Below are 18,683 nucleotides of genomic sequence, written 5' to 3'. Positions count from 1 at the left end.
ATAAGCATACCATCATCAAATCTCACATTTTTATCATAGCTATGTCGTATGTTAGCCTGTAGTATATGTGTTGCATACCTGAACATCCCAAGATGTCAAAGTCTACAGCTAAACCACAGCTGTTCTGAGGTCAGCTGAGAACTTGTCACTGCTAACTGTGTTTTGTGTCTGTTTCCACACTGAATCTCATGAAACATTTCCAAAACAACGGAGGTCTGGACTTCTGCGTCCTCATGCTAATTCATGGCCATGGCTACCATCACACACTTGCCTGAAATGCTTTGAAGTTGTAAATTCAATTCAAATAGACTTGCTTATGTTCTTTCTTTGACTCTGTATGACACGCTGTTATCAACAAAGTGCACCTTAAAGCTATAAACAGTAGTAGCAGCCATCTTAAAGCTTTAATTGTGTCTATAGGAATATTTTTGTTCATTTTTATAGATAGCATGCAATTTTCATGATGCTAATTCACAGGATATAAGCTTACGAGGCTACATTAGCCTCGTAGCTCCAGTGCAAAACTTAAGAAGCAAAAGTCAGACACCAAATATGTCCTGGGATCAACTGTTATTTTTATATTTGACTTTGTGCCAAACTGTTCCTTTCATAACTGAATAAAAAGCTTGTAGTTTAAGAGATTTAAGTCATTTCAGATGGAAGATGGAACAATAGCTTCTGGTTGCTGTGTCTTGATTATGCTCGAATCCCATAGCGGTTAGCCTGAACACCAATTTCACAGCAAAAGAAAATGGATTTTCTGAATAGATTACATTACCACTGCTGTAAGGAAAACTCATGTCTCTGAAATGGTAACTTTACAGAAAAACAAAAAATCATTAACATGACATCTGTTATTTTGAGATGGTACCAATCTGATATGAGGTATCAGTATCAGGTCAATATTAGCAGAAAATGCTGCATTGAATGAAGGGAAAAAATAATGAATCCCAGATAGCAAGAGGAAAAGGGGCCAGTGTTGGCCTGCTGACAGTAAAGCCGGCGGCCCACTAGCTTTAAGCCCAGGGTTTTACAGGCACCCCACCAGTGGTTAAGCAGAGTGTTAGACAAAATATCACTTCTCATCGCTCATTTTCCACTCACAGTCCAATTTATTTAATATTTTCTTCATTTCTTAATTTCATTTTGTAAATAAGCCATTTTATATTAGGTCTAGACATTTTTTTTTCTCAGTTGGTCTTAATATTGGTCTTTATTTTCTAACATAACAGGCTATGTTCATTTTAAATTTGTTTGAGGAGAGAAATAACTTGTTTAAAAACTATGTATCATTTTTGTCCTACTTGTATGCAGGAGAATAATCTGGGTAGTCTGAGTGTTGACCACCAGTGCCATACAGTCAGCGGGCGCTGACCTTATCAAGCCAGCAGACAAATACATGCTGGCTATTTGGGAATCTCATCCAATCTTGTGACAAATTTTCCAAAATAGCTCATACTATAGTAGTACATACTGTAACAGACTGTGATGTCATGTTTAATTAAGTACACCTCCTTATCTACTCTCATTACTCTTTGTAGTTCTACAATTACAGACTGTAGTCCATCTGTTTCTCTGCATACTTTGTTAGCCCCCTTTAACCCTGTTCTTCAGTGGACCCCCAAAGGACCACCACAGAGCTGGTGTTATTTCGGTGGTGGATCATTCTCAGCACTGCAGTAACACTGACATGGTGGTGGTGTGTTACTGTGTGTTGCGCTGGTGTAAATGGATCAGACACAGCAGTGCTGCTGGAGTTTTTAAACACCTCAGTGTCACTGCTGGACTGAGAATAGTTTACCAACCAAAAGTATCCAGCCAAAAGCATCCTGTGATCAGTGATGAAGGATTAGAGGATGACCAACATAAACTGTAGCAACAGATGAGCTACTGCTTTTGAGAGTGGACACTGTTTAAAAACTCCAGCAGCCCTGCTGTGTCTGATCCACTTGCACCAGCACAACACAATCTAACACACCACCACCACGTTAGTGGCACTGTAGTGCTGAGAATGATCCAACACCCAAATACCTGCTCTGTAGTGGTCTTGTGGGGGTCTTGACTTTGAAAAATAGGGTGAAAGTGGGTTAACAAAGTATGGAGAGAAAAAGATGGACGACAGTCTGTAATTGTAGAACTACAAAGTGCACTTAACTGGTAATTGAGCTGATAAAATGGACAAAGAGTGTAGATACAAGGAGGTGTACTTAATGAAATTGTTGGTTGGTTCACATACTAAATCTTCAGGTTTCATAATTGAGCCTAATAACTACGATTGATTTTTATGTTGTAGGTGAAAGCTTTGACCTTTTTAGAGACAGTTCTTCTCAGGCTTGTGCCGTCGTCCCCAGGGAAATTATTTTTATTATAGCAAAAAAGTCAAAGATATCACCTGAGGGGGTGCAGTTACCAAGTTTATCATCAACAATGATTACAGCCTAATTAACTGGTTGGAGAGGTACTTTATTTTCCTCTTCACTATATTTAGTAGTTGAGTGTTTATCAGATTCTACAGTCAGGTTATTATTAAATTAGTGATAATGAATAACACTATGCTTCACCACAGGAGAAGTATTTTTTTCCCATTTTTTCATTTCTTTGTACAGCATCTAGGTGAAGTGATTGATGTAAAGGGCCATGATAAGGAGAATAAATTGCTTATTGCATGGCTTGTTTGACATAATTGTAAAAAAGGTACAACTCCATTTCCAAAAAAGTTGGGACACTATGCAGAATGTAAAAAAAAATAAGATGCAATGATATGCAAATCATGTAAACCATATTTTTAAAGGAAAATACTACAAAGACAACATATCAAATGTTGAGACTGAGAAATTTTTGGAAAATATATGCCCATTTAGAATTTGATGCCAACAACACGTTCCAAAAAAGTTGGGACAGGGTCATGTTTACCCCTGTGTTTCATCACCTCTTTTTTTAACAACACTCTGTAAGTGTTTGGGAATTGAGGAGACCGACTGCTGTAGTTTTGAAAGCGAAATGTTTTCCCGTTCGTGCTTGATGTAGTATTTTAACTGCTCAACAGTTTGGGGCCTCTTTTGTCATATTTTTCATTTCATAATGTGCCAGATGTTTTCAGTGGGTGACAGGTCTGGACTGCAGGCAGGCCAGTTTAGCACCCAGACTCTCAGAATGGGGTTTGGCATTGTCTCCTTCCCTGAAGAAGATGTCATCTGAATGGCAGCATATGTTGCTAAAACCTGTATATATCGTTCAGCATTAATGGTGTCTTCATGTCATGTGCACTAATGCACCACTATACCATCATGTATACTGGCTTTTGAAGTGTCCCCTGATAATAAGCTGGGTGGTCTTAAGCCCAGAGGACACAGTGTCCATGATTTCCAAAAAGAATTCCAAATTTTGATTTGTCGGACCACAGAACACTATTCCACTTCCCCTCAGTCCATTTTAAATGAGCTCAGGCCCAGAGAAGGTGGCAGCGTTTCTGGATCTTGTTTCTACATGGATTCTTCTTTGCGTTTTAGAGTTTTAACTTGCATTTGTTGATGCAGCGACAAACTGTGTTCACAGACAGTGGTTTTCAGTTTTCCTGAGCCCGTGCAGTGATTTCCACTACAGAATCATGTCTGTTTTTAATGCAGTTCTACCTGAGGGTCCAAAGATCACGGCCAGCAAATACTGGCTTTTGGCCTTGTCCCTTGCATACAGAGATTTCTCCAGATTCTCTGAAACTTTTAATGACATTATGTACCGTAGATGATGAAAAGCAAAAGTTCTTTCCTATTTTATATTGAGAAACGCTATTCTTGAATTGTTGCAGTATTTGCCTGTGCAGTCTTTCACAGAGTGGTGAACCCCTCCTCATCTTTACTTCTGAAAGACTCTCTGAGATGGCTTTTTGTTGTCAATCATGTTGCTGACCTGTTGCCAATTAACCACCAGGTGTTTTTTTTTAGCACTACTCAACTTTACCAGTCTTTTGTTGCCCCCATCCCAACTTTTTTGGAACATGTTGTTGGCTTTAAATTCAAAATGGGCATATATTTTTCAACAATAAAGTTTATTGGTTTCAACATGTGATGTGTTTGTACTACTTTCAATCAAATATAGGGTTTAAATGATTTGCACATCATTGCATTTTGTTTTTATTTACATTGTGAACTTTTTTGGAAATGCGGTTCTACTTAAAAAATACTGTTCGGTATTGGTATTGAATTCAAGGTATGGGAATAGTATCAGTATCTGAAAATTACAAAAAATACCCAGCTCTATTTGGGTCGTAGAGTGTTTGAATAGTTGCATAGATGCTCAAATAAAAACAACTCATAGTGGCCGATACTCAGTGTTTCAACATGGGTATTAGAATGTGTTTGCAAAGTGTGACACAACATACTTTCAGTTCTCAACCTGTCAAATAGCCATTCATTGCATACTGATTCAGTCTGGATGCATTATATGACGACATGCCCCAGCCCAAATTGACAGTAATTTTCTGCTTTCCATCTTATATATGCTCTGCAGGCGGCTCAAAAAAGTGCATTCAAGGGCAATATGTATCTAATATGTGTCTAAGAGATACAGTATGTAATTCTGGAGAATCTAATTTAAATCTGGTGGGGAGAAATTCTCACAGGAGTGGCAGCATTAAGTGAGAGATCCATCTGTTCTGCTCATGTCATGCCAGCGTACTTACGCGACACTGGCACAAAACAGCAGGCTTGATTTTGTAATCTGTCACAAGTGGAGATGATGCGGTCAGCACATGGAGATTTCTCACACTCATATAACACTGAACAGGATCACTACAGATGGCTTTCATTAATAGCAATACTACTGTTGTGAATTCAGCTCATTTGTCTGTACTGTAAAGCAGTAATGTTTGCTTAACCACCAGAGGGATTATGGCCAAAAGTGACTGAGCCACCCATATAAACTTTTTCCAAGAAGACTTTCAGTGCAACATGGTAACAACAATATATACAGCACTGTGCAAAAGTCAGAGATCACCCTTGCATTTCTGTTATTTCCAGTCAAAATGGTTATTAAGCTATTTATTTTTTACCATTGGGGACAATTTCAGAAACAGTTTAACAAAAATTCAAAGCCATTCATTTATTTAAATTTAAAATTATGTAAAAAATTACACACAAGCTTCAACAATTAAATATAATTGCAATATAATACTGAAATTGTTTTTTCAGTATTCGCTTTGTCCACGCTTTGTTACAGCTCCCATTATTTTTGGAAAACGCAGGGATATTTTTCCACACCTCCAAAGTTCAGTCGTAGAAGCTGGTTGCACTTTCTGCTTCTCACAATCCATATGTAATATGTAATTTAGCAGGTTTGAAATGATCTGTTTGATAATGGTCACCATTATTTATGAGTAGGAGGTAGAAAAATATCCATTAGGGCTGCTTAGGGAATGTTGATGTAGACTAATGGCTAAAGGTTAAAGCATGTTATGTTATCAAAATGGGGAACGAGCTTTTGTTCATCTCCACATACCAAACCTACAAATAGAAATACTTATTAACATGCTCAAAATTTTCAGCCCGTATCTCTTAAGAAGAGCCTAAACATTAGTCATTTTACTAGAATCAAAAGCATCTGTAAAGATGAGGAAGTTTATAAAAAAATAGAAATGATATGATAGCTATGTTTAAAGAGAGGAAGTATAAGGAAGGTTTGCTTATGATATGTTAACATTCAATAAAAAATTCCAAATCCAGTCCAGGCTTTTTACCACACTACCTAAAACTATGGTTGTTACTGTACTGGGTGTAATATAGATAGATAGATAGATAGATAGATAGATGGATGGATGGATGGATGGATGGATGGATGGGTAGACAGACAGACAGACAGACAGACAAACAGATAGATGTATTTACATGTAAAATTCCAGTTGGAAACTTTAAATGTATTGTTAATAAGCTAAAAATATTATTTTTAATCATCTGGTCCAAAAAAGTTTAAAATATACACAGATCAGGCGTAACATTAAGACCACCTCTTTGTTTCTTCACTCACTGTCCATTATATCAGCTCCACTTACTATATAGGGGCACTTTGTAGTTCTACAATTACAGACTGTAGTCCATCTGTTTCTCTGCACACTTTGTTAGTTCCCTTTTACTCTGTTCTTCAGCAGCACTGCTGTGTCTGATCCACTCAGACCAGCGCAACACACACTAACACACCACCACCACGTCAGTGTTACCACAGTGCTGAGAATGGTCCACCACCCAAATAGTACCTGCTCTGTGAGGGTCCATGGAGGTCCTGACCACTGAAGAACAGGGTAAAAGGGGGCTGACAAAGTATGCAGAGAAACAGATGAACTACAGTCTGTAATTGTAGAACTACAAAGTGCACCTATATAGTAAGTGGAGCTGATAAAATGGACAATGAGCATAGAAACAAGGAGGTGGTGATAATGTTATGCCTGATCGGTGTATGTTGTTGCTGTCGTGACAAACCCTTGTATCTCCATTTTTCTCGTTTTTGACATAAAGCCAGCTGCCCTTTACGTTGTTTCAAAATTTTATGATGAATGGGCTGACAGAAATGGTCAAAAATCACCTGGAAAAATTATTTCTCTATAGACTTGCATTAAAAGTTAAGACCTTTTTTCCTTGTCCTGTAAAGTTACCTTTTTAGAGATACCCAGTCACAAGGTTTTTTAGGAAGCTGTTCATTGTATTTCTCAATTTTCATTTGGAGGTGGGGGGGTATTGAGCATGCTGAACAACTTACAGATAGAGGAGATAACTTTGACCACATTTGAAAAAAGAGGGATCCTTATGGATTTTTCATCTTAAAAGTTTATTCCCTGAAGGAATGAATGAGGAGCTTTTAATTAAAGACTGTTTTTTGTTTGTTTCTGTAGTAATTTGTCCTTTTTTTGTCTTTAGATGTCATGGTGATCTTAAAAGTTTTCCTTTATTTTTGAATGCTGAAGGTTGTTCAGTTAAAATGTGTATGCTGCATATTGGTTTACTCTGTAACTTCCTTTGTTCTTCATTTTATTGGTTGTTTTTAAATTGTACTTCCCGTTCTTTGTGAGTGTTACTAGTGTTACTCTTTTCTATGTTATCGTACCTAGCCATGAATGATCAGCGTTAATCAGTGTGTTAAAGGAGGCCCAACAAAGATTCCAATACCCAACCTCACCCCACTCGCAGCGTAACTGGCCTTATTAAAGCAAAATAGCCTTTTTTTATTCAGATGTGTCAGAGCAATATAACAGATGATAACAGATGAGACACAGCAATGTTCTCCATTGATTCAAAACCTCTTAATTAACCTCTGGCTGTTCCTTTTCACAGTTGTGGCAAATGGCTTCCTCAAGCCTTTTGGATAATCTGAAATGATGCTGGTTAAAAGCAGCAATAAAGTCTCCTGCAATAAAAAACAGTTTAATAACAGTCTAAAATAACAGTTGCGCCATAGCAATGTTCTTCACCAATCAAAATTTTACAAACACATCAGATCAACCTCTGGCCTACACTCTGTCCTGGTGTTGGAAGCAAGCAGCAATAAAATCTTTCATCAGTTCTGCTGGATGTCCATACATCGTATCCACAGTGCACTGATGTACTGACTCATGTGGTTTGGGCATCTCAGTGATCCACATAAAGAGATTATGAACGAAAGCCTACAGCTTCATACAGTGGTCTATGTGGAGGCGAAAGGGAGGTGTGGGTGGAATGGCCTACCTGCAGGGTCGTGTTCAGAAATGTTCTGGAGACACTGGAGTTTGATGTCATACAGCAGGAGAACCTGTTCTTGTGCTGTGAGTCCCACCTCAGGGTCTACTTGCTGTGGACAAGGAACAGACCACGTCTCATCACTGTCATATTCAAATCTTGTAACTCCATTTTTTCACACCATTTGAAAACACAAGCTGAGCATTTCATGACGAATAGACCAACAGAACTGGTACAAATCAGAGACCACCCTTAATTTTTTAACCCCTTAACAAGCCAAAACAAGGCCCAAAGTTTAATTACACATTTCTATATGCTAAGATAGCTACATTAGTTTGCACTGAAGTCCCTTTGCAGCCTTTGTATGTAATAAGCCTGGAATGTTAAGAGGTTAAATCAAATCAGTCAAAACAGCTATTAAGTTTTTTTTCATTTTTCATTTAACAGAAAATTACACAAAAGCTTTAACACTACATATCTTTTACTTCGGTATTTATTGTGCCCACTAGGGGTGGGGGGAAAAATCAATTCTTAGATGCATCGCGATGCGGACATCTGAATCGGATGATTCTGAATCGATTCACAAATGTCAAAAATCGATTTTCTAAATATTTAATTTATAACGTAATGTTAGCGGAACTTGGAAGTGCGTAAGTGCAGCGCCCGGACAGTCTGTGGCGGCACATAACAGAAACACAACAGGATGAGCGAGAAATCCGACCGGCTCCCTCTGCATTAAAAGTCAGGTTAGGTCAGGAGTCACAACTCAAATGTTAAGAAGAGCCATTTTGTCCTTTCAACAAAAATCAAACCACCTTGGGAGCCACAACATTTAATGTCCAGTATGTCTCAGTATGTGTTAATGTCCTAGTATAGGTTAAAAAATATGAACGAAAACGCAGATTTACCTTACTCTGCTTTAAGCTTTAGCTATAGCCGCTTTCCTCCCATCTCCGCCAGGACACTTTTCCTCAGAAGTAGAATAATTTCTTGTAAAACGTCTCTCAACGTTCGACTGTTTTACAAGGCTGGAGTCAGCTTTTTATTCGTTTGAATTTACCCGTTCCATGCGGCACCATTTAAGGTGGAATGGGAGAATTCGAGAGCGAAGCTGACTTCATCTTCGCAATTTTTTAGTGTTTGACAGTCTCTCATTGCAGATTTAACATACTAGGAAACCAACTGCGGTTCTGATAAATGCGAATAAGTCCATTCATCTCCAAATGTTGATCTTAAATCCCTCTCTTTGCCTTTTCTTTAGCTACTAGCTAGGCGAGACTCTCTGCGTTGGTATGTAACCTGCAGTCTGCACGCCAACCTTCAGGGTTATAGCGTGGTGAATTAGTGTTTAAGACCATCTACTGTAAAAACTGAAGTTAAGGAATCACTGAAGAAAATGGGTAGAATAGCTGTAACGTGATTCGTGGACACCCAATGCCACAGAATTTATGTCACAGAAACAGCACATTTTATCGCAGGTGAGTGGCAGCAGCGTCTCATTTGCTCCGAACAAAAGCAGTGAATGAGAGCTGTCCAGCTCACTTGCCACAACACTTCCATTTGATCTATTAATAAAATATATTGGAAGTAAATTCATTATGGATCATTACAAATACTTTGCTTTAAAAGTACCAAGTCCTCACACAGTGAGAAAACAGAAATCCTCTATAGAAAAAAAAGATGCATCAAGATGCATCGATAATCGTTTAATAATTGCATCGCTGCCCTCTGAATCATAATCAAATCGAATTGTCAGGTGCCTAGAGATTCCCACCCCTAGTGCCCACCCTTTGCCTTTATTACAAAGAGATTTGCTTTTTCCACATCTCCGCAGTTCAGTCTTAGAAGGTGTATGTTTTTCTGCCTCTCACGATCCAATTAATCCCAAACACATTCAGCGATGATTTCTGGACTCTGGAGTGGACAATTCATTGTTCTGAGAACACCAGCAGCTTATTTGTTTGAATGTTCATTCTTGTATTTATATTTTTTTATCTCAGGCCTTTGGTATTAACATCCATCTTGTGAAATCCGGTCATAAGTAGACAGTGAGACATGTAGCCAATAACACTTGGCTTTTCCATGTGTCTCAAAAACATCTCCAGTGATCGTGACTGGAGGAAGGGTGCCACCTGCATTTACTACATCTGTCTCTCGCTGCATTTGTTGTCAGACAGCAATGTACTGCGAGATAGTATTTGTGTAAATTAAAGGGCTGTTTCAAACGTTTAGAACACAAGAACTGCTAATACAACTAGTAAAAAACAGTGGAGGAGGCAAAAAATGAAGATACACAGCTGCTTTCCTGATTAAGGCCGTCCTCTGGGGCTGTCAAAGAACGTCAGGACACTTTAGCATTCACACTATAAATGTTATGTGGTCATATGCATTCCTTACCACCTCCCAAGTGACTGGATCATAATGTGTCTCTAAGACGCATTGTACCCCATTCATGCCTGCACTTAGCACTTGCCACTTATGATAGGATCACCCACAATGCATGAAGCCTTTACTGATGCCTCTTTCATGGCTCAATAAAGGCTTCTTGACAGATAGTGACAGTTTAGGTGGTCTACCAGGTCTTGCATGATTGTTAGGTTCTCTATATCTTTTAATTGTTTTTTGAACATCAGCTCCTATTTTTTTTTAACTCATTTTACTTTGACTTTCTCTTTCCTTCTGCAAGTGAATTATCTTATATCCAACCTCCTCAGAAGTATCATGAAAAATGAATAACTTGTACTTAGTTACTGTTTTGACTGGAGATTAAATAAACGGAAGATGGTGTCTAACTATTGCACAGCACTGTGCTAAAGTTAAGAATGTTGTCTTCCTTCTGTAAAAGTTCTATTTCAGAGTTATGACACACACAATATGTTGTGACGCACACAGTATGTTGGCTCATGGTGCCATCATGTAATCATGAATGTTTAACCCTTTAAACTTCAAGACGAACCAACGACAGCTCCAGAATGCCATTCCTCACTCTCATGACTGCTTACACATTAGTTTTACAGTATTTACTGCTTAGGTTTAAAGGAAGTTCTGCCAAATGTACCTGACCAGCCAAGACATGTTTGGTGCACAAAGTTCTGGAGCTTTGAAGCTAACAAGACTGTAATGAAAGCTTACAGCTCACCAATTAGCATCATGTAAACTGCAGGCCTAAATCATCAACACTTTCCTCACACCATTCCAAGTTGTTAAGTAATCTCAAACAGACTTGCTTATGTGGTTCTATATCTATAAAAATGTATTTAAAAATCTAGAAAATGTACACAAAAATCTGTAAAATGTCATCTGTAGAAAAGGACAAATGTAGCAGCCACTTTGAAACCAGAATTTGTCTGTACTTTTGTCCATTTTTTACAGAAAATAGTATGTACAGTGTCAGAAACCATATAAGCAAGTCTATTTGACATTACTCACAAACTAAGTGCAATTACGGGCAAGTGTGATTTAAGCATTCAGTTTACACAATGCTGGCAGCTGGATTATATACTTACTTCATTAGCCTTGTAGCTCCAGTGGACTTCAGACACCAAACATGCCTTGTCTGATTGATTACATTTGCTGTATTTGGTAGACAATAATTTAATTTTCACCAAAATAATCCCTTAATACCTGAATAATAGGTCAATCAAGGAAGTTAATTAGCTAGAGTAGATTCTGGTTGGAACCAGGCTCCACAGTAACGCAGATCTCCAGGAATACAGTTTTAAGTGATGTCACCTGGAAGTTCAAATACAAAGTACTTCTGGCGAATGTATCTTGACAATTATGCTCTGATCACTGAGCCTACTGTGAGCCACTAATCATACAGCTAAAGTAATCTGATTTTCTGAGCAGTGATCCAGCCATTCATTCAGTCTAAATGCATAACAGACATACAATGAAAGGATAGAGGCTTAAAGGAGAACGCACTCCAATATGATCACATACACTGTCAGAAAAAGGGGTAGTGTACTGTTCCTCAAGGTACCAGGAATGTAAACGTACCTTTACAGGTACAAAATGGCACTTATAGGCTAAATGTGTATTTTTAAATGAGTTCAAAAGGTACACTATGTACACTGTCCAAGAGGAACAGAACACATTTGTAACTTTTCATGACTAAATCAATGCAACTGCAATTGCAAAACATTGCAATGGAATACGGTACAATAACAGCAGTGCAAAAAAGTCAGAGACCACCTTTTATTATTTTATTATTGTTTTTATTTTATTTTATATTATTTTTTATTATTTTATTATATAATTTACAGTCAGGTAAAGTACATTAAGTACATTAAGTTATTTGCTGTCCAGGAGATTAGATATAAGATAATTCAAGCATAAGCGAGGAGAAAATGAAAGGAATTTTCTGCTTTTTTTCCACACTGTTTTAAAAAGGAACAGCTTGCATTAATGGCTGTTGTGGCAGATAAATAAATAATGCATGGTCTTGGACTTCAGCATAGTCATAAAACATGCCTGCATGAGGTTTTTATTGTTTAAGTGTCATTATCTCTCCAGGCTGGCATTAGCTTCTAATCATCAGTCTCATTACAGCATCATTATTCTGCCTTTATCACACCTGGTAGCTTCAGTAAAGCCAATATTTAGTGCACTGTGTTACTTAACACTTACTTACTTAATATTCTGCCTTTTATTAATATTAACTTATTAGCCTCTCTAGAGCATCATTGTTAGGCTGAATACCATTAAATTTGCTCAAATTAAACTGCTACATGCAGATCTACATTTAGGTATGGAGCCCCTAAGATGACATGGTAATTATCAAAAAAAAAAAAAAAGTGGCCAAAAGTTAATATTGATTAATTTGTGGTCTCAATATATTAATACGTTGCCACAATACAGTAACTTATGGCCTTAATATAGTAATCTGTGGCCTCAATATATTATTTTGTTGCCTCAATTTAGCAATTTGTGGCCTCAATATAGTATTTCATAGCATCTATATATTAATTGTGGCCTCAGTATAAAAATTTGTGGCATCAATATAGTAATTGGAAGCCTCAATTTATTAATCTGTGGTCTCAATATAGTAATTTGTAGCCTCCAGTATTAAATTGTGGCCTCAATATAGAAATTTGTGGTCTCAATATAGTAATCCAAAGCCTCAAAATATTAATTTGAGGCCTTAATCTAGAAATTTGTGGCATTAAAATAGTAATTTGAGGCCTTAATGCAGTGATTTGTGGTCTCAATATAGTAATTGGAAGCCTCAATATATTAATTTGTGGCAATTCATAGCCCCTATATATTAATTTGTGGTGTCAATACAGTAATTTCTGCCCTAAATATAGTAATTTGTGGTATCAATAGAGAAATCTGTGGCATCAATAAGGTAATTTGAAGCTTCAATTTATTAATTTGTGGTCTCAATATAGTAATTTGTAGCCTCCAATATTAAATTGTGGCCTCAATATACAAATTTCTGTCCTCAATATATAAATTTGTGGTCTCAATATAGTAATTCGAAGCCTTAATGTAGTAATTTGTGGTCTCTATACAAATTTGTGGCACCAATATAGTAATTTGATGCCTTGATTTATTCATTTGTGGCCTCAATATAGAAATTTCTGGCTTCAATAGAAAAAAAAATGGTGGTCACTATATAGTAATTGGAAGCCTCAATAAATTAATTTGTGGATTCAATATAGTTATTCATAGCCTCCATTTAAATTTATGTACTCAATATAGCAATTCCTGGCCACAATTTAGTAATCTGTGTCCCCAGTATAGTAATTTTTTGCCAAGTCTTAATTTAAAATAATCACCATGTCACCTTAGGGGCTCCAAATTTAGCAAAAAACCCCAAGTGTGTCACTTCGCAGCTGCGGAAACAGCGCTAGACAGAGAGAGAGAGAGAGAGAGAGAGAGAGAGAGAGAGAGAGAGAGAGAGAGAGAGAGAGAGAGAGAAAGGGAGAGAGAGAGTCCAAATAAGTGACTTCGAGCTTCTTCTGTAAAACTCAAGGGGGCTCGGCACGCTGAGCTCGGTGGAGCTGTAAAAGAATAAGAAAGGCTCTCCTCACCTGCGCTGCAACTGAACTCCAGGAGGAAACTTGAACGCAGATCCAGAGCGCTGCTGCCCGCACGCTGACCATGCTGACCATGCTGAACACGCTGAATTCTCCCAGATCTCCCCTCTGAAACCGCAGCATCCGCACAGCAGCGGGCAACGGTTTGGCCAAAACGCACAAAGACCCCAATACAGTCCTGTTTTGGTGGTAATTTAGAGCCAAATGACGCTAAACTGAGAGAAAACAACGGGCAGGTCCAGGAGAGTTTTGTGGCGTTTCTCTCGCTCCAAAATGCCCTACGGCGTTCGTAAACGAAGCTGGAGGTTAAGTGAAATAGGCAAAGCCAAAGCACCTCGCCATGGTCGGAGTTTGGTGACGAATGTGCATGACTTCAAGCAAACGAGAGAGAGAGAAACAGCGACACAAGGAGAGAGAGAGAGAGAGAGAAAGAAACAGAGAGACAAGGAGAGACAGAGAGAGAAACAGAGAGACAAGGAGAGACAGAGAGAGAGAGAGACAGAGAGAGAAACAGAGAGACAAGGAGAGAGAGAGAGAGAAACAGAGGGAGAGAGCGCTCAATGGGCTGCGCTTGGTAGAAGGGAGGGGGTGTCAGTGGTGTGGTCTTCAGAAGAAAAGTGGGTATAAATCAGCCCAGCGCACACAGAAAGAAAAAAATATACAGGGAGAGAGAAAACGAGGTGACAGTGTGCAGTCATACAGTGAGAGCTTTTTACTGAATGTTTTTAGATACTGAATTTAAAATACTGATACAGTTCATTTGTTATGCAGGTTACTGCAGGACACTGGTGTAGTTTGCATTTGTACTGCCGTGACAGTGGGTCAGGGATCCATGTGAGCTCACATTATTTTTCGATGTTTTTGTTATTGGACACTACAAAAAAATAAAAAAAAAAATAAAAAAAAACGAAAAAATAAACAGCTATACACTAAAATTGCATTAGTTAGTTTTCTCAGTAACAGTCCTCTTGTATATAAACGTTTCTGAATGTATTGGCCTTATTTTGAAGCCACAATCTGTCTATTACAAAATCTCTAGTCTACTTTACCAGAGAACGCGTAGTGAGGAGAACAGCTGTATGTCTTCCGAGTTTCTCACACAGGAGGGCGCTCCCGATCGAGTCCACGTTGAATGGGTTTAATATGGAGCATTTGGGCAAAATCATAGTTTGTAAATGCTTATTTTCATATAGAAGAATGTATAAATTCCTTGAACACAGAACAGCACAAAACAGTTACCGCTGTTATGTTTCTAAACGCTTCCGAACTGGAGTTATAGGACTTTATAACGGTGCCTCAGGTACGTTAATGACGTCAGTGAGCTGCTCCACTCGCCAACCAGTCAGCACTCAGCAGCAGTAATGCAAACCAATAGACCACTGTAATCGTGCATCATTCTGCAGTCCTCGTTATGCCCAAATTAGGAACTCCGGTCTAAGCTCAATTTCTCTGTGGCCAGAATGAATAGGGATTTTGAAAAATCGACTCGATCGCCCCCTGTGTTAAATAAAAATGTTCAGAACCCGATACGTTTTGTCCTGTGTGCATTTTTCTCCCGAATACCACTGGATCCTCCGAATTACGAGGTCGTTAAAGAGCTATAATACTAATATTGCTACATGTGAGCTAAAGCTACTGCGCGTCAATTTGATGTCACTAAACTACACGAAACTAAGGCGGGCTGTGGCGGTGCTCTGATGAGCTGTGCTACCTTGTGGAAATGTTCTGCCGTAGCGCATATTTACATGTATACCCGTAAATAAAACCTCCTTATCAAAAATACTACCCGTGTAAAACTACGAGGCTGAATTTAGCTTCTTTTTCGCAGCTTCTTCTTTGAATGTTCCCGTTCCACCTTAATACTGTGACTAGCTATCACGACAAAATACTGACCTGTCGGTTCTGTGAAACAGCAAAAATAAGTTAATGTTACTCTGTTAAGCAGAAATAGAGAAATCTCCTCATATCATGCCTTTCAACCCTCCCATTTTTTTACCGGCTGCTTGTTCGAATTTCCCCGTTCCACCTTAAATGGCCCAACAGTTCATGTTGTGACTGCTGCACCACTTAAAGTGGAACAGGAAAAGTCAAACAAAAACTGGCGAATGTCCTGAGAAAATGTCCTCAGAAAATGTTACCAGCATTAAAATAACAATTAGGACATTCTAATCACCTAAATCAGCTTATCAGGGGGGTGATAACCCGCTTAAGGAGGCTGCCAGTCTAATGATGTGAATTCAGTGCGCAGTAGTTTTACTCATAGCAATACTCATATTTTAACTCTTTAACGACCTTGTAATTCGGAGGATCCAGTGGTGTTCGAGAGAAGAATGTTCACAGGACAAAACGTATCGGGTTCTGGACATTTTTATTTAACACAGGGTGCGATAGAGGCGATGTGTCGAAAACCCTATTCATTCTGGCCATAGAGAAATGGAGCTTAGACCCGGAGTTCCTAATACGGGCATAAGAACATGGCGCCGACTACAAAATGACGACACGACTACGGTGGTCTATGAGCACTCAGCAGCAGTAATCAGGGACGTGGGAAGTGGGGGTGCCGAGGGTATGGCAGCACCACCGGATGTAAGGGTTGATTAAAAAATGCCTGAACGTGAAACGTAGTAAAGACCTAAATCTGCTTATTTCAGAGAGAAGCTTGAATTTTTATGCTGCATTTATATGTTTTAAAAGCTTTAGTAGCTTTTCAGTAGCTGTGCGTTGTTTACTTTAATGTATTTTTGTTAAAGTGAGCCGAATCACGTCCCTCACACGCAGGTTGAGGTGCAAAGAGGGAACATGTGTGCAGAGCTGTAGGCAACTTCTGAGCACAAAAGCTGCCTAATTGAATTTCAAACTGAAAGAAACCATAATGATGTTCCGCGCTTTAAATACATTTTTAAAAATAAACTCTTGTATCTCCTACTCAGAGTGTGTTCGAGTGTGTACTGCACCACACATCACCAATCTGATTGAACGTAGCTTAATGCTAACCATACACTAGAAGACTTTGAAAAGACTTTTGAAAGACTAAAGTCTGACATCCTCTCACAACTAAAGACAGTGTCATGTTTTTTAGCCACAGACTTTGATTTTGCAAAGACTAGGAATCTTGCAGTGTCACTATTTACAAGACTGCAACTACTACTATTTTTGAGATTATTCCCCAGCATGAACTGAACCATAAGAAACAAACAAACAAAATAAGAAACGATTCTTCAGTAATGGCATTCTTAAAGTCCTCTGCACATTTCCTTACGTGTTACAGGTGTCAGTGTGTATTAAAACAGTCAGTTTACATTTTAAGTTAATATGATTATTGTATTAAAGTGGAGCAGATTTGCAGTTTTTACAGAGATTTCAGGCACTCAAGCCTGCTCTCTCTCTCTCTCTCTCTCTATTAATATTATAATATTATCATTATAACATTATAATATTAAACACGGTTGATTTTGACACAGCGTCAAGACGAGAAAAAGACTGACTTAAGACCGCCATGCTGACCACCTCACGCTAAACTATCGAGATGATGCAAGTGCGAAGCAATTCTAACAAGACTCTCATGATTTTATTCCGACATTGGATATTTGTCTGCAACAGTGAAATCGCTCGAAAAATCGTTTGGTGTAAAGGCCGGCATAAATCCGACGTGCCAGTTATGTGAGTATATTTTTGCCTACAAGCTCTATTTGATGTAAATTATCAAAAAAAAAAAAATTAAAATGACAAATCATTTTACATGACATCACAGTTCATGTTATGAATATGCTGCAATTTCAGCACCTCAACTTAAAATATCTGCCTGTGTCCCTGGCAGTAATGCTAATCAGTTAGCACTCAGTAGCAGTGATGCTAGCTTCCTACTTCACTAAACCCGTTTGCTGTAGAAATAAGGAAATATACAGATAAGTTTTCTTTGCTTTTTAGTGAAAGAAATACATCTATTTACTTTCTAAAATTAAAGGAAAGTCTTATATAAGTGGGAAAATACTTAAATTTTTCATTTTTAGCTGTTTAGCTCCTTTCACCCCTATTCATTGAGGACTTGCTCAAGTGCGCCCTCTGGTGTTTTGCAGTCATGTTTTTGACACAACAGGAGAAATAGGAAGTGGCCAGGCTTCCCTTTTGACACATACCCAAAGCATTCCTCTTGACGGCCATTATCGGGCAGCTATTTTCAGTCATACAAGACCTTACACTTGAGCATCTTATTTAACAAAAGTGTTCTTTAAAGAACCATCTATTGAAAGGTTTTTAGGGAACCAAAAGTGGCTCTTCTAGCATCACTCCAAATATCTCTTTATTTTCAAGAGTATGGTGACACAATATAGGAGATTGCCGTTATCCAGGTTCATTGAGCCCTCGAGCATCCCTCCCCCTCCTTAAAATGTTAAAGTGCAAAAGTTACTAAGAAAGCCAGGGGTTTTATGTGTCCTGACACATCACATTAAAGCACCTTTGCTGCACAGACACAGTCAAATTTGCACAACAGAATCCTTCCTGGCTTGGCCTCATTTACCCCCTACCTTATTTACTACTCAGGGAGCATTCTTTCTTCATATTCAGCCCACATACAGCAACACTTCACTTCTGTTTGTTGTCACTGGCTGACAAAAGCAACAAAACCCAAAGTGCCTTAAGTGAGCCTGATGCCCCACTAGACCTGAACTCACCTTATTGTTATGCTGTCTTGTTTCCTCTTTATAGTATCCTATGAAGTCATTGTTTACTCTTCTCTCTATTTATTCTGTTGTGCTACATTAGTGTGCAAAAGTCAGAGACAACCTTTTATTGATTTAATGTCCAGTCAAAACAGCCATTAAGTATAAATTGTTCATTTTTCAGGAGATATGGACACAAGTGTTGGGACCTCCTAATTACTGAGTTCAGGTGTTTCAGCCACACCCATTGCTAACAGGTGTATAAAATTAAGCATATCGCC

The 18,683-nt window shown here is 38.4% G+C and overlaps 1 protein-coding gene across 1 annotated transcript in view; it reads right to left on the bottom strand.

The window, feature by feature from the left end:
• Positions 1-13,864, bottom strand: part of pth2rb (parathyroid hormone 2 receptor b) — a 92,964-nt gene extending 79,100 nt beyond the window's left edge. The window contains exons 1-2 of the mRNA XM_036561071.1: positions 13,736-13,864; positions 7,707-7,809 (exon numbers count right to left, since the gene is read on the bottom strand). Coding sequence (XP_036416964.1) covers positions 7,707-7,809; positions 13,736-13,864 — 232 coding nt within the window. The remainder of the gene's footprint in view (positions 1-7,706; positions 7,810-13,735) is intronic.
• Positions 13,865-18,683: the final 4,819 nt, after the last annotated feature.

Source organism: Colossoma macropomum, unplaced genomic scaffold, assembly GCF_904425465.1.
Source record: "Colossoma macropomum unplaced genomic scaffold, Colossoma_macropomum, whole genome shotgun sequence".
Lineage (NCBI taxonomy): Eukaryota > Metazoa > Chordata > Actinopteri > Characiformes > Serrasalmidae > Colossoma > Colossoma macropomum.
Note: the sequence above shows the minus strand (reverse complement) of the source record. Positions and strands in the feature narration are given on the sequence as shown.